The sequence below is a fragment of the Geospiza fortis genome, unplaced genomic scaffold (genome assembly GCF_000277835.1).
Source record: "Geospiza fortis unplaced genomic scaffold, GeoFor_1.0 scaffold41, whole genome shotgun sequence".
NCBI lineage: Eukaryota > Metazoa > Chordata > Aves > Passeriformes > Thraupidae > Geospiza > Geospiza fortis.
Genome location: NW_005054299.1, coordinates 19,103,830 through 19,121,377, shown reverse-complemented (window position 1 = coordinate 19,121,377; position 17,548 = coordinate 19,103,830). Strand labels below are relative to the sequence as shown.

The following is a 17,548-nucleotide window of genomic DNA, read 5'->3' as shown; positions in this document are numbered from 1 at the left end:
TGCAGGTAGCTATAGCTTGTTTAAAATGCAGGTAGCTATAGCTTTTGTTTTATTTATGTAGTTTTTTACCATAAAACCATCTCTATTGCAAATATTTGATATTTGGGTAATAACTTTTCCCTTTGATCCTAACAACTGTTTAGGTCTCAGTGCTTGCTTAGCAAAGCCAAGCCATGCAGAGTAGCAGTCACCAATTAAATGGTACCAGGTGATGCTTGCCATGCTCAGTACCTGATCTGAGGTTCTTGGTAGTATTTGATGAGGTGCATGGGAGAGCTGCCACTATTCTGAGCAAGATACCTTCCAGTGAGCAGAGACAGTCAAAATACTGTTTGCTCATGGGAGAAAGCAGAGCAGTCTTGTGTATGTAATGCATTCATGAGTCTATCACAAAGTCATTTAGGACTTAAGTCTTGCAGAATTGCTCTTTGGCTCTACAACCTTCCTCATAGTAGTTAGCCAGTGTAGTTCTGATGTTTTTTACTTATGTAACATTAAAAGCAGTGCCAGTTCCATATGTGAACAGTGATGTTTTAGATCTGTTTATTGTCACAGAGGTATTTCCATGGCTTGGAAAACTACTGTAGTTATTCTGAGATGTGGGAACCTGAAAATATCTCTGGGCAGAGTTAAGCTCAGTCTTTCCCAGAACATCCCAGAAGAAATATTTAATTCCACAGCTGTTCTGAAGTGAGTCTCCTTCAGTCTGTCCCTAGATATACTGAATATCTACTAAATTTTTCAGTTTCAAAAGCAAATGAATCATTATCACAGGGGTGTGCCACAATAGCATTGAAGTTTTCTCTCTTTCATGGGGATAATTATGATGATATAGTTGAAATGGGATTCAAGTTTACTGAAAAATTTAAAAAAATGAAAACCACACCTTTAATGGCTATAAAACATTTCCATAAATATGGATATGTTTTATAGCTATTTGACAGACTTTGCTATGGTAGTTTTCTTCTCAGTTGTCCACACATGCTTATTTAGAATTGATAGACAAAGTCTGTCATGTTCTTTTGTAGCTTATTAAGAACTTGAAATAAGAAATCTCCCTGAGTTTCCTTATTTTATCCAACTTACACAGAATGAGAAGCAAGGTAAGGAAGGTGTGGTTTTATATGTATATGTTGTACACCAGCAAAGGTGCAGCCTATCTTGGTGATACCTAGTCAAGACTAGTGGGTTTTTTCTGACAGTGGAGTAAACTGGACTTGAGAACATATATCAAAAGGGTAAAGTTTCTTCTAGGCCTTTTTCAGACTGCCTTCCCCTGATGGTTTGTGTATGACTTTGATCTTACTTGTATTGATTACTTGACCATATAGAAGACAGTTCAGTTATCGTCAGCAGTTAGGGGTATGTAAACCCCTGGTTTGTTTGAAAAGACAGAGTTTACAGAGAGGTATTTTTAGTAAAATATCAAAGAAGATTTGGAGGGTTTTGAAAAACTTGAGCATTTTCTTCTTGAGTTTCATAAAAAGGAGCTAACATTGACCATGTATCTTTGAACCTTTTCTTCCCTTGTGCACTTTTTATGATGTTGTGTGATACAAAAGCGATAACGGGAGTGAAGAATATGACAGAGTATGTAAGAGTGATGCCTGCTCCCTTCTCTGAATAACAATCTATCAGATACGCTGCCAAAAGGAAGACATTTATTGTGTTAAATAGAATGTTCACTATTTCATGGGACCTATGCCTTTAGGCGAGAAAATGATCTAAAGGTATTCACTGCAGTAGAAGGTGACCATAAAACTGCTCACTTTTAGAACTAAGAAAAGCACTAAATTTTGTCTCTGCTTTTGCAGTAATTCCTTGGCATCCTTACTCATTGCTGAACAGCAATACTTAAAATTGTCAGAAAGTTTTTTGTACCAAAACCACATGTGCAGAAAGAAGGAATAATGTGATTTCTTCTATTTTAAAATATTTAAAATATTAGAAGTAGTCAGATACTGGTGTAGACTGCATGAATTTTTGCTCATTCCTTCTGTGTTATTCTGTAAGGTTTGGGGTTTTTTAAATTATAAAGTTGACATTATGAAAATACTGGGTCATATAGCATAAGTTAGAGACATTTTGATATCAACCTTAAGAAGTAACTACTGCTTGTATGAATTTTAGAGTTTGAGGCTAATTTACAATGTTAGTCTTAAATTGGCTGGCTCTTGGGTCTCTACACCTGTTCAGAGATTAACATTGGAACAGAAATGATTTGGATTAAAAAATCTGGCAAATTTCCCTCCTTAGGCTTCCAAACACTGGGTGAAAGACTAAATAAAAGAATAGCTACATTTACATGCCTGGTGAAATGCAAAGATCAAGAGTGAAAAGTGGCTACACTTCTCCATCTTATATTTTGCTTTCGGTAATTTCATTGCTGGAAGCAATTAAAAAGCAGTTTGTGCTGGTGGGTTATCTGTAGTGAAAACTTCATAGGTATATGCCTTGGCATAAAAAAAAGTGTGTATGTCTCTGGAAAATCTGGTAGATTGAACAAATAAATACTTGTGAATTGTGTATTCATGCAATGTGCAAAACCAAGCAACATAAACTTTCACATGCAGCTGGAAGCTTAATTGCTTTCGTGACTTTTAAAAGCTTTTAAACAGATGGAATGTGTATTACTGCAGAGAAAAATATTTTTAAAAAATCTGGAAATGAAGTCCACACTACTGCAGAACTGTCAGGCACTCAGGGCATACTGCATATTTGGCCTCAAACTTTCCCTGTTCTTCTGAACTCCCAGCACAGCTTTGAGGCCTCAGATCTCCAGAGACAGACTATTGCATTGATCGTGTAGAACTGCGCTTTATGTCGGTTGATAGTGTTTGATTTTCTAAGGATATACTGCTAGTCTCAACATATCTGTTGTGAATAACTCTTTTATTCTTTAATCTTCAGGATTACTTCTGAAAAAATACTTGACACATAATCTTGTGGGATTTTTTCCCTATATTTTTAATGAGCCCTCTGTTCTTTTTGTATTTAATATTAAGATTTACTATTTCTTTAATTGCAGTTTAGTCAAGCAGGGAGTCTTTCAATGGATAGCTTTGGAAACTGTCAAGATTTTCTTTTGTTGTATTAAACAGTGTTTTCATGTTCCATAATGTTCTTAATTCAGCAACACTGAAGCACATCATAGATTTAGTTAGAGGGGTTTTCTTAAAGCAATGTTTGGGCTGATAAATAGAAATATTGAGAAGTAATTTTCCTAATGATATAGCAGAAGTATTTTGGGACTGTAGCACAAGACTCTTGACTATTTTTCCCTTTCCATTTGTCTTTCCCTGGAATAAGAATTGCATAACTTTATTTACCTTCTTCATTAAGTAACTTTCATGACAAGAACCATCATGAGGTATTATCAAAGCAATTAGAATCACCAAACAGATGCTCATTAGGGACAAAAAGACACCTAAATCTACTTCAATTGGTTCAGAGTTTAATACCTTTATTACTCTTTTTGTTTGTGATCTAAACAAGTTTTGATTATCTTGGGTAAGTACTTTTATCACAAAAATTTTTGTATGTTTCCTTGCCCATAGTTTACCTGTTCTGGAATTGTGATTTGTCAATATTTTTATAGTTGTATTCAGAAGATGTACTGAAGCAAAGAAATATATATCTTCTGCACTGAAATTAATCCTTCTTAACATTTAATTCAAACAAAATAAATTCAAATTAAAGGGCAAAGAAACATAAGCTCCAAAACCTATTAGCAAATAATGCAAAGATCAATGGATACATTTCTAAAGGTTGAAAATAAATTGAAGTTACAGATTGGTTAAGGTTATCATCTATTCCAGATGAATGTGTACTTCCATTGACTCATTTCAAGCTGAAATGCTTCAAATTAAGCTGATATTTAAAAGTTGTGTGTATATCTGTGTCTTGAAAAAAACAAAAACTTGGGAAGTTGGAAGTCTTGTCTAAGAATGACTTTAAGCATATTTTCTTGCCTGGAACTACTTCCTTCCTTATGAAACAGGACAAAAAGATAGTTCAGCTGTGTAGAAAAATGTAATGGTGACTTATTTCAATAATTGTGAGCAATTACTTAAAGAATAGAGTTACCTTTAAACTGTGCTCTTGCCATATGGTTCTCTTAAACTGCTACTAAGACATACATCAGACATTGTGCCCTTCACTTACTGTGGGATATGAATATGTTGGTGAATCTGTTGCATATATCAGCACTTCTGTGACAAACAGGAATGACTAACCTGGGAGGAAGGTACATTAGTACTTCTCATAGCCCAGTTACCAGAGTCCACCTTAGAAAGGCATGGTATTGCATAGTACTATATTTATCTCATTTAGAAATACACAATATAGCTAAATTTTCATCACCACTGAGAAAAAAAACCAGACAGTAAGTGACAGCTGTTTTGCACAAAAAGAACTCAATTTTGTAAGGCTGTAGGCAATGAGAAAGTAAGAGTGAGTCTGGATTGCTTTTAGTACAGTATCGCAGGAAATCATGCAAAGTTGTACAGAGGGAAAGGGGATTTTTTATTTAAAAAAACTGATTTTTTTAAATTTCATTCACCCACACATTCTCTTTTACTCATGTATTAGTGGGTGCTGCAATTGGTGTCCCCATTGTCTAGGTAGGAATTGGGAGTTACACTAGCAAACACCTAGCATGTATTTTTCATGGCTTTTGGATTGTTCCTGATGCTGAGGCCTAGATGTGATGTTTTCACTCTAAAAAAGTTGACAGTAGCTGTAATTTTTTTTCTTTCCTCCTCTCCCACCTTTGAAATTCATTAGCAATTGCTGCTGATTTTTTCCCTGCCTTTTTTTTTTCTTCCCTTGCTGCAGTTTGTTTGGGGTTTTTTCCTTGTTTTCTTAGTGTTTTTTCACCAAGACCAGGTTTCTTGAGAATAAACTGTGATGTTAGTATCTTGATGTTGACAACAATTGTCATTCTTTTATGCATTCTTATCCTTTCTTCCAATATTTTTATACTCTTAAGTTCCAATTCACATTTATTTATACCTTGTTTTCATTACAAACCTCTACAATTTGTTACTGGAAAGAAGGTCTCATAGCAACAAAGAAATTACAAATTTGAATCTGCAGCTCCTATTGTAAAGCATGTGTCTTCAGACTGCTTTTATTTACGGGTGCTTAAAGTGATTTGGACGCTTAGAATAATTTCTTGTAACAAAATGTTATCAAAGAATAGTGTGCTTCATATGGCCTTCCCTGGGGTGCAGTGGAAAAGAGAACAAAACCCACATTTGTTTGAAAAATATTATGCTAATGAATGCAGTCTAAGAGGCTAAAGCAACTTGATTCAAACACTGTAGACTTGCAAATGTCATATGGGCTACAAGAGAGGTAGAACTTTATTAAGATGGTAAAATTTTATCTTAAAGATTTCCAACATCACAAAGGGGATTTTGTATTTTAAAAAACTGATATTTTTCTCATTCTCATTCACCCACATGTTCTCTTTTGCTCATGTATTAGTGGGTGCTGCAATTTGTGTCCCCATTGTCTAGGTAGGAGCTGGGAGTGACACTAGCAAACACCTAGCACATCCTTTTCATGGCTTTTGGATTGCTCCTGATGCTGAGGCCTGGATGTGACTTGTTCACTCTAAAAAAGTTGACAGTAGCTGTAATTGTTTTTTCCTTCATCCTGTCCCATCAAGGCCAGGCTTCACTATTTTAGAGCCAAAATTATATGTTATAGAGTTCAGAAAATGGTAATATCTGTAACAAGAAAAGATAGTGGCAATATTAATCCATATTGAAATTGGTTTTTTGCCTTTGATTAGAGAAAGTCTAGATCAAATGATTTTTTTTAATAAATCCAGAAGATCATGGAATGTGTCATGCTGATATCTTCTTTGCTAAGAAAGGTGCTAAACAGAATCCACACCTAGACTGGTATTTTTGCAAGGGATGCCTTGTAAACCTTTCCTAATGACTGTCCTCCTTTGCTGTTGGCAGTGGTGATTTGTCTGTTCTCTCAAATGTCAGTTAGCCAAAGATAAAGGAAGGACCTGAGCAGCAGGTGTGTAATCTTCTCTTTATCTCTCCTTCAATATTTCAGGAGTTTTACTTTAAATGTGGAGCACACCCAACCACTGACAGTGAAACATCTGTGGCTTTGAACCTCGTTACAACAAACAGCCGCTGTATCACATGTATAACATGCACAGATATTAGGTAAGTACAACAAAAATTGTCAGAGATGTACAGTCTCAGTGCTTCAGAGTACTTATCACTTCCAAAGAGCCTCTTTTTCTTTGCTCATTTTCCTTTTTAAAGGCTGTGTGGTTTTTTCCCTGGTAGCATGGTGAAAAATGGGTCATATTTTCAGGTGTGTTATTTGTTTAGCTGGTAAAATTGCAGTTCATATTTTTGCACCTTAGTCATGTTGCAGGTGGAAATCTGACTGCTTTAGTTCTAACTAAAACCTCAAGAGCTCAAGATAGTGGCATAAGTGTGTAGATACTTTCTGCTAATATGTATTCAAGAACCTGGGAAAGAGCTGGATTTTTGAGTGGGACAGGCTGCTCCTGAAGGAATTAACTTCTTGGTGTTTGTTCTATAAATCAAAGTGAAATGCATCTGTTCTCATGTTTGTGTTTATGGTAGTTTGAAATACTGTAATCCATCTTTGCGTGTGGTATTTGAGCACATGCATTCAAGAATATCCATTACTTGAAAATGCATGAATTAAAAACCAATTGCCCGAAAAAGACAGCTACCATTGTAGTGAAGAATTACCTGAAACACACTTATCTACTAATTAGGAGATATTTTATATGAAAGTGTAAAGAGAATTGTGAAATGGTAGTTGTTGGTCAGAAGGGAGAAATGGGAAAGGACACTTGAACTCTGTACTGATTCATATGGTGTGTGTCTTCTGGAAAGAGCTGGTTTTGGAAGCATCCTTTGTGGTGTATTTACAGAACTGGTTAAGCAAAGACCAAATATCAGTCTTGTCAAATTGGCACGTCAGCATTTTGCAGCAAGGGTGCAGACTCGGGTACTCAAAAGTGGCTGGTTATCCTGTCCCTTCTAAAAATTCCCTGGCAAGAGAATGGTTTGGCTTACTGAAGTGCAGGAGACCTAGTGCATGTCTGTACTGCTAAATAGAAGAGGACCAAAGGCTGATCCCCAATCCCAAGCCAGATGGAAATGCCTGGCAGATGTCCTGCACAGGGCTGTGTCACTTGGTGCTTCATCAGAGCCAGCTGGGGTTGGTTGTGGAGCTGCAACGCAACCGTTGTAGGTCTGCAGTGAAAGTATGCTTTTTATCCAAGCAGTAAGATGGACTGGGAAAGGGTTATTCATGTCCCCATATTTCTTATGTGGGGCCCAGGAAGTTTCAGAAGAGCTCCCTGAACTACATGAGGTACAAACCAGGGGTAAAACTTGCTGAATAGCTGAGCTTTTTGGGATAAACAGTACCTATCTCTGGGACCTGTCTCCACAGGGTTCTCAAGAGCTCTAAATATTTCTGGACTGCAGGAAAAGTTGTCTGTTCCTGAGAATTTACTATGTTTTTGTTAAGTTTACAATTAAACAAAGAAACACAATAAGCATCCAAAAGAAACCAAAACAAAAAAAACCCAAAAACCCAAAACCAAAAAAAAAAAAACTCCAAGAAAACATAAGGAAAAAAATTCCAAGAAAACATAAGGAAAAAAACTCATCTAAAATCCCCTTTCTGGGTAACATTAAACGAAGCAAAATGTAAAAAATTTGTTCTGTCACATCATGTCAAAATACTGATACACATTTCTATGATAACTCTAAATTTTTGAGAATGTATCCATACATGAAATTCTGATTAAATTTCAGAATTTAGATTTTTTTTTTAGAGCTATGAAAGCCTCCCATGCTCTTTTGTGTAATACTAGACATTTGTAGGTGATACCAAAACCCAGGATACTATTTTACTATTTTATTTTTTTATGGCAAATCCTGCAAGTTGTTGAAATAGAATTTCACGTGTATCTTTGGGTGGATGGCACAATTTTCCAATTAAAGCTGTGCAAGAAATTGGTTTAGTTTCTGATTTTGTCTTTTACCAATTTTAAGGAGGGTCAAATGTAAGTTTTGACTATTGGAAAGAGCAAGATCATACAATGAAAACATTTATCAGTTATGAAAAGGTCATTGTAAAATCTTGAGCTACTTAAAAAATCTCCACTCAGGTTTTTTTTGGTTTTTTAATTTTTTTTTACATTCTCCAACCTAACAGTCTTGTAATATTTGTATGTGATTCCAAGAAATTGCATAAACAGCCATAATCTTTTTACTTCAGTTAAATATTTAAGTGATTGTACTGGAAATTACTTGCTAATACGCTTATGAAGTTGAAAGGTAGCATTTAGGGCACTCTGCAGTTTAGAGTATTCTGTAAAACCTACCTTCATCCTTCTGTAGCATTCATGTGAAAAAGAGGATTAACTGTATTCGGTACATTAGCTAGTACTTTGTATTAGCTTCACTATAGTAAAATAAGAAATTTGTGTCTGTTCTTCAAAATAGGTTTTTCTTCCTTTTTTTCTGGTAAATAACCCAAACCAGCAACAAGACAACCAACAGGAAAAGATGACAACGAGGTACTATCTGCAATTCTCTTAAGTATTTTTGTTTGCAACAACATAAACCATATCTCTAGGTGTTTCCATCGATTGATCATTGACAGTTAGTCCACCACAGGCAGAGTAATTAAGTTCCAAGATTCTTGGCACAGCATTTGTATGGTTTTAGCAAGGTTAACAAAGCTTATAAAAATCTTATATAAAGCAGTAGTGGACTCTGCTACATAGAAAAAAAAACAAAGTGGAAGCAATGATAGTCTATTGCCAGTTTTTATTCTTAAGTTTACATTAGATACACTTAGTTTGCCTTAGGTTTATATTTTATATAAATATTTTCATGCGAGTCTGACCACTGGAGTGAAATAGTTGAAAGCCAAACACCCTTGTAGGGCTATGCTAAATCCATAGGCAGTATTCCATGTAGTGTAATGCCTTCCAATGTATTCAGCTTATCTACAGTAGAGTTAGTGTGAATTGGCAGCATTTATGCATTTTTTTTTCTGTAGCATTCAAGGTGATGGGTTGCTATTCTATGTCTTTGAAGAAGCTTTAATAGGTTGAGAAAATGGCTGGAAGTTGAAACAAATACTAAAACTGTGCAATACTCAAGGGAAGATCTGCTTTTGTCAACTGTTTCCAGTAGAAATAACATCAAAAGGGGTTAGGAGTACCCCAGGGTACCCATAAATCAGGCTCAGGAATAACAGCAGTTTTAAGCAGTGTAAAAATAAAATGTGTAGAACAGAAATGCCTCACGTCATCTTTCACAAACTCGGTAGGGCACAATTCCTAAAGGCACCATTATTTTTAGCTTTCAGCAGATACAGATAAGTGTAAAAGATATAGGACATACTGCCACTTAATAGGTAGAAAGAATTCTCCAGAAGGAACAGAATTTGTTGTTGTGTTATCAGATATTTTTTCTAATCTAATAAATCCCTGCTTCATAGTCTTCAACAAAGAAATGTTTTGCTTTGTTTAAACATTGGAATCTTTTATATGCTTTTCTGCTCTTTGGACTTCCCAATACTGGAGTTGGGAGTGAAAACTTCTGCTAGTGGTGATAGTAGTGCATTTGCTAGTTACTCTTCACGGGTAACTGTGGTGTAATGTCTTTGTCACAGTTCTTTTCAGGCAAATCAATTCGGACTGTGATCACATTAAGTTCCATGGGCAGGAGAGTAGTGGAGAAGGTCAGTACTGAGAGGGGAAAAGAGTGTACTAGAGGAAGTCCTGTTGGAAATTCAGTGGGCAGCTTTCTTCTCCTTCAGACAATAAAGAATGAATGGCTGCATGTTGTTGGAAATAACAGTGTGTTAATCTGGTTTGCTTGCTGTTACTTTGGGCTTCCTAAGCTTTTCACTTGCTCTTTGACATCTTTTTCAGTCTTTTTTTTTTCCTAAAGTCAAAATACAAGTTAGAAATGTTTTCCCTCCAGCAGCAGTTTGTGACATTTTCCCGTCACTCCTACTTGCCCATTTCCTCTATTGTAGAGTCAGAATTGAGACAGATGAAGGGTTTTTTTGTTTTGGTTTTTTTTTTTTTTTTTTTTTGTTTTCTTTTTTTTTGGGGGGGGGGGGGGTTTTGTTTGGGTTTTTTTGTTGGTTTTAGTTTGGTTGGGTTTTTTTTTTTGTTTTGGTTTTTTTGTTCTTGTTGTTTGGTTTTTTTTTTCAATGGGATAGTGTTCCCAAATTTGTAAGGGATAAAATTGTTTGCTTCTCAATAAATACATATGTTAATGATTGTCTGTTGTGACTTTTACCTGTGGGTTTTGTATGCCATAAGAAGATCATCTCCCCAAGTTTATTATGGGGATTAGGGTTTTTCTGATTTCCTATTTTGGGTTTTCATCTTTATGATGATATTGTTGATATAGGTGTGCCATGTTCTTTATTGACCTACATTTTGTACTGTTTTGTACATTAATGTTGTACATTGCTTTGAAGTAAAATATTTGTTAAATTACAGTTTAAATATTTTTTGAGACACCTGAAATAATTTGCCTTGTCTGTCTTTTTTCTTGTAAAAGATATATGGTGTTAATGCAGGTTTCAAAAAAAAAAAGTGGAAAGAGTATCAGAGGAGGAATATAGAAGTGACTATGACAAGAAGTAGATGAGGCAGCAGGTCAGCCGTGGTAATCAAAACTTTACATTACACATAATTCCAGAATCTTTAGTTGATTATTTGAATCCAGTGCTACAGTTGAAGAGACAATTTGCAAAATTCAGCTTTTGACAGAAGTCCACCAATTAGCTCAATTGGTTAGGGTGTGGTGCTAATGCCAGTGTTGTGGGTTTGATCCCTGTACAGGCCATTCACATAAAAATTGGGCTTAATGATTCTTGTCTCTTTCGACTCAGAATATTCTGAGATTTGTTTGAGAACTGTTAACATTTTCTTAGTGAAGAAGCTGTAGTACAAGTTTGATTTGGGTCAATTTTCCTGGTTTTTTGGAGAGAGTTTTACCAGGGACCTTCTGTTGTTTTCTGACATGAAAATGCAGACCATGCCCATTAAGAGACATTACCCATAGGATGTTTTCAGAAGAGTAAATAGCACCTTATTCTAGACTTACAACTACTATTTCTCTTTGCTTCTGGGACATAGGATTCTAAATTTACTGGTTTGGGCCATTATAATCGAAGCTAATTATTAAATATGTGTAACTGTTCTTTTTTGAAGTACTTCTTCCCTCCCTGTAACCCATCTTGATAATGTGGTCTCTGCTCCAAATCTGTTAAATTATGTTGTCTTTATATACCTGGAGTAGTTCAAAGAGGAGTAGAAAAAGATTGTGCTAAGAATTAAATCTACTTTGTCTAAGCACTATGGCCATCAGGGACAATGTCTATTGCTTTATTCCCTAATGTTCCTTAAATTAATGAGATTTCTTAAGAATCACTTATTTAAAGCAGGAAATAGATATAAAACTAAGAACTGTTACTAATTGATTTAGAGCTTTTTTTTTTCTTTTCCCCAATGAGGTAACTTATAGAATACTCTTGTTGCAGCTGTAATATTTGAGTTCTAATACAAGCAAAACCATGCAGAGAAAGCCTTTTGTTGATAGTTCAGGTGATTTTTTTGAAATGTGAACCAAGTCTGATAATGCCAGTAAGTGAGCTTCATTTCCTCTGAGGTGCACACTGTGGATTTGAGACTCAAAGACTTGTACTGTGAGCTACTGGAAGATGTCCCTTGTGCATAAAATTCAGTTGCCTTAATCTTTCTCTTGAGTTCTAATCGCTGGAATACAGCAGTCCCCTATGGCAATGACAGGACAGCAGTGCAGTTCTTACCGCTGTGCTTCTGAATCTGTTAAGTTCTGCACTGCAGCTGCATCTCAGTGAGACAGCTTCAGCTTCAACACATCTGGGAACAGAAGAGTGCATTGTCACAACTATTGCACTCTCACATTGCACATATCCTCTGCAAGCAGGGGACAAGTGAGGAGGATTTTATACAACCTCACTCGTGTCCTATGCTGGACATAATGCTCGAATTTCTCTTCATCTGGGAGAATAAAGCCTGCCTACCTTTCCTTCTTTATGAAGCTGAGGGTTTTTTTCTATGTCATTCCTTTGCTTGGCATATATCTTAGTGTACGGTTGACAGAAAGGACAAATGGAAATGAATGTTTTGACTGCTTGCTGATTTCTATTTTTTTTTAATTTGCCCACATGTTTGTGAACATAAATATAATAGTGTGTGGTATTATCTGAGTGCTTGAAACAGCCATGAGTGAGGATTTTTATGTCACAAATGAAACTCATTTCTGAATTGAATATATTTCAATAATGTGCATCTCCTGATACACCTGGGATAAAAGAAACATCATGAATTTCATTTTGTTTGACATTTCACCTGAAGCCTGCAGATTCCAGAATATTGTCATCAGGGTCTGTATTATATGTTGTATGTTCTCTCTAATTTGTGGTGATTACTACAGTGAGGTGTTTTTGTAGATTTCTTCACTTGCTTATTTCATTCATGTTGTGAGACACAAAGACTTAAAAGTTTAAATTATTTGGGACGAGTCAGTAGCATTAGTGTGTCAGGTATCCAAGTGTAACCACATCCAAGATTTCATGAACCTCACTTCCAAAATATTCTGAAGAAACCTGAGTATGAATACTTGCATGTAATCAATGAAAAATGAAAGCTAATGAATGTTATTCTGTTCAAGTATTGTAAATTTAAACGTGAAAGTTAGAATTTATTTGCAATGTCCAAGAAAATCAGGGTAGCAAATGCTTTTAAAACCTTGTTTAAAGAGATTCTTTTGCATGCCCCCAGCGTGCCTTTTCTTCCATAGATGTTTGCAGGTTCAGATGTCTGGGACTTTCTTTTCCTTCTTTTTAAAATGAATTCCTCAACATGAAAGACAAAACATTTTCATCTCTGGTTAGTTGTGCTTCAGGCAAGGTTAGTAATAGCTGAATATTTGCACCATCTGACAGTGGTGCAGTGACCTATGAGAATTGTTATTGGAGGTCACAATCCAGTTGTCTTTGGAGAGATATGTATATTGCAAAGGCACCATCACAAGTAATACTAATTAGCAAGCCTCGTCCTTTCAGCAGAGACCTGAGGTCTGAAGGAACAAGGTGAACAGATTGCAGAGATGTTCCTCTCAGGCCTCAACTGAGGCCCTGAGGGAATGGTTTTGGTAGGAACTCAGCTGTTGCTCTCTGCTGAGTAGCCAATGGTTTGGCATCATGCGCTTCAGTAAGGGGAAGGAATGGAAAGCGTTTGTGAGGCATGTGGTTGGCTTCTACAACAAAATAAGGAAACAAGAGTGAAAATATCCAAGAAAGAATGAAGCTGCCCAGCAGCAAAAACCTAAATATGCACCCAACAGAATAATTTCATTTGCAGAAACTTACGAAAAATTGAAAATAGTGGTATTGGGCAAATGTGCCAAGATGTAATTTTGGAAATCAAATACATGAAGGACTATTCATAAGACAGTGAACCTGTCATAATATGTAGAGAACTTTATAAAATGTTACTTGATACTTCATAGAGTCACTTAATAATCCTATATGGAACACTGTCTGCTGTCCTGGGTAGTGTCTTGGAGAGCTATTCAGTTCCTGAGTCAAATAGCTCTATAGGAATTGTTAATCAGATTTCAAAAATGCATAATTCAGATAAACATTTTGATGGAATTTGATGGCAAGTGTTTATACACTATTTTCAATTGATGTCTAGAGCAAGGTACTACTCTCAAATTCTATAACTATATTTTTGATGTGTAACACATTTGGGGGCTTATGGGTACAAAATTTTGGGAAAACAAGGGAGGAATTGAGGAATATGTTGGAGAAATATGTTCATTTGTGTACATATAATAAATAGGGACACCTAGTGCTGCATTTCTCTCTAAACCATGTGTAGTATGAATTGTCATAGCAGAGTACTGACTGACAACAGTATAAGGAAAATATTTCACACATTTTCTGCTGGCAGTCTGCACTGAGCATTCAAACATCTTGGTACATTGCAGTCTTGATGGACCTGTAATGGAATTTAATAATTAGAATTACTTTTTTTGCTTTTTACTTATCATCTCATGATCATTGATACCTCTCTTCCCTCTTGTTAATTCTTTGGGTGTTGTTGAAGGTTGCTTCTGGAAACAAAACTCTTTCTGAAGGCACTCTGTTACTTATTTTGTTCTGTAAGAGAAACCAGTTAGAATCTCAATTTTTTAGATCTTCAGGGAAATTCCTTCTTCCTCCTGATGAATGTATTTGTATAAAACTTCATTTAGTAAACTTAATTATATGCTTACTTTAAAATATAGCAATTTTGGAATAGTAAATTATTGCAATAATTTTTGTATACTGATAAATAATAGTAAAAATTTTAGTGTAAATTGTGCTGTGATGCACTAAGTTCTTTATCAACTAAGTTTCCAGCACAATTACAGTTTCCTTATAAAGGGAAAATCCAGGGCATGTTTCAGGTGGGAACATAGAAAGTAAATTCAGTCCCTTAGTGGAAAATAGACAAAAAAGTTAAATTGCTAATACATAACTGTTAGGAACTTGATGCAAAAAGATGCTGATTTGCAGTGTGGTTTGAAAATGACAAGAAATACATTACAATCAAAGTCAATCAAAATCTGTTAATTTCTGTCAATATCTGTGACATAGTAAGGAAGCTGTGTGCAGACATTTGAAAATGGATGAAAATGCACACAATTAATAATTGTGTGCAATTATTAATAATTTTCCCAGTACAAGTTTGTAAATGGTAGCGATGCTGCACTGGCATGTCAATGTAGGAATACTGCTATAAAAATGACACCAATAAAACAACATTTTTATATTGTTACAAACCCCTTTGCTAAGGCTTGTACTTTCACCTGACATGTTTGTTTTAGTTTATGTTAAAGTAATTCCATATCATTGTACATTGAAAGGCAGTAAGCAGGATGAAAACAAGTACATTTGTCTATCAAAAGTGTCTGAATTATTTCTTTATATTTTGCCAATTACACTGACATAAGTTTCTCTTGCTGAGGGAATAAGTCTTACAGCTAATCTCTGAAGATCAGCTGTGACTGTGGTTGGACCTGCTCCTGAAATAGTTCAGTGCTAGTGGAAAGTGAGTAAAATAGTAGAGAAAATGTTTTGCTGGATAGCAAGATAAGAGAAAAATGATACCTACTCTACTGGAGATTACTCTTCTCTACTGAAGGAGTAAGCATAAGTGTTGCTTTTCTGTGCAGAGATTTCAGAGGTTTTCTACCACAGCAAGATTTTACAAAATCCTCCTCTGAGTCTCTTTAGTTTTGCTTTCCTTTAAGGGTATGTGCTCCTACATGTTTACTAAGTGAAATGGAATTTTGATTAACATTCCATACATATTTATATGTAATACATACATGTGTGTGTATACATATATACATTCTGATGTATATGTACTTGTTTTGTTTTTTGTCTTTCTTCTCTACAAGCAATCTTCAGTTATTTGAAGTGCATTACATTTATGAATGTTTTCCCCCTATGTGATTCTTATTTCACTTTACAAAGGAGACAAATCTGCCCATATTTCTGGTGAAAGTAGGAACCAGACAGTGCTCTTTTGGCATGCGAATTCCATCTGCATTTTACAAATTACTTTCTTTTTCTTTTGTTTGAAGCAACAAATAGAACATTCATACTACTTCCCATAAGGTATGTTCTGTGTAACCACTAAAGGCAGTGCCAGCCAAACAGCTGCCAAGAAAACCAGGACCAGCCTACTGATGTGCACAGTGCAGCAAAGATGACTGCACTCAGATGTCACCTCTGTGAAATCTGTCCAGCCTCTTTGGAAACAGGCGGACAGTGCTGATGTCAATCTTGAATTGTGCTCATGAGCAAGAGTATGCCTTTGCTCCCTATGGATTCTCTAACCTTGCTGGAGCTTATTGGATTTCCTGACAAAAGTTATATTTATTCACTTTTGCTGTATGTGCCTAAAAAGGTGTCAGAGCATGTCCTGATCAGAAAGCAGGTGGTGAGAGTGATGCTGCAATATGGTTCAGTCTGGTTATATAAAATAGAAAATAGCTTCACAAAGTCAGTTTTCAGTTCAATGCATTTGTAATTTAATTTTGTTTTTAAAGTAAAATACCAAAACAAAAGACAAAGAGCATTTTAAAGACTCTCATCATTGAAATTTTGAGAAATAGCTCTTTTTCTCTCTTGTCATTCAAATATATCCATAATTTCAGGCAAAATAGTCATCGTTGTTTTGTGAGGACATAATTATGCATGTATCTGCTAAATTGATTTTAATTAAAAAGACATTTCTTTCACCTTGACCCTTTAGACTTTGATTATGCAAAGAGTTTTCTGTGTTTGAGTATTTTTTTTGTTATACAAGTGTTTGCAGGTTAAGATTTATGTGCTGCATAACTGCAAATCATTTTCACATAAATAGAACTATGACTTTTCCAGAAAAAAGTATCTTCTACAGATGCACAGCCTGTCCCTCTTGCATTCAGCTGTGACCTTGAAAACTGATTAACAAAATAGTACTCTAAGGGATGCAAGACTTCACATAAAGCAAGTGAAGCATGTACAGGCCCTTGAGGGGTGCTTAGAGTATCTCATAGACTCTAATGGTAATTCCTTTCTCTTTTAAAGCTATTAGGTAATTCTGGCTTGAGGCAATCCGTAGTACTTTTCTCTTTATTTAATTTTTGTGCCACAGTTTTATGAATTATCTTATCACAACTTCTTTTTCATGTTTTAAAGACAAAGTGTGTCGGTCTTTATGTCTGGTATCTATATGTATGTATCTGGTATCTACAGGTATGTCTGATGTCTGTGTATCTAAGTGTCTTCTTCAGCCACTCAGATATTTTGGGTTGTTTTATTGATTTTACATGGCATAAACTTTGGCACAGTAAGAGGATGAAAAGTTAAGTAGAGTTATGATTGTCTAAACCTGAAAACAAAGTGGTGCTTATGAAAAGCATGTAGAGTGCCCTGCATTTAAGACCTCATTTCCTTCAACAATAAGGAGGACTGTTTGAAAACATGCCATTTTCTGCGTTCTGAAAAGTAGTACATTTATAGTTATTTAGTAACATTGGCAAGCTTTGAAAACCTGATTTCAAAACATAATTTATTCATTAATTAGAGATTTGTAGATTATTGTACTTTTGAATTTCTCACTCTCTATGTTTGTACTTGAATTTTGGTTAATGAAACACAACCTTCTGGGAGTCAGAATTGAGAAATAAAATAGAATTTAAAGCATCCTACTCATCCCTCTCAATCTTGCTACCAATTTTTGTATCTTTAGAATCAAATTTATATTACATGAACAGGGATATAAGGTATTGTTTATTAAGTCATTAAACTAGTAGAAGGCATTAAAAGAATTTTTGCAAGTGATAAAATAAAAAACAGAATGCAAGACTGAATAGTAGCTCATCTTAAACATCTGTAATGT

The 17,548-nt window shown here is 35.3% G+C and overlaps 1 protein-coding gene across 1 annotated transcript in view; it reads left to right on the top strand.

The window, feature by feature from the left end:
* The window catches only part of PRKN (parkin RBR E3 ubiquitin protein ligase), a 552,380-nt gene that overhangs the window by 199,615 nt on the left and 335,217 nt on the right, over positions 1–17,548 (top strand). Inside the window, exon 6 of the mRNA XM_005416351.2 lies at positions 6,079–6,194. Coding sequence (XP_005416408.1) covers positions 6,079–6,194 — 116 coding nt within the window. The remainder of the gene's footprint in view (positions 1–6,078; positions 6,195–17,548) is intronic.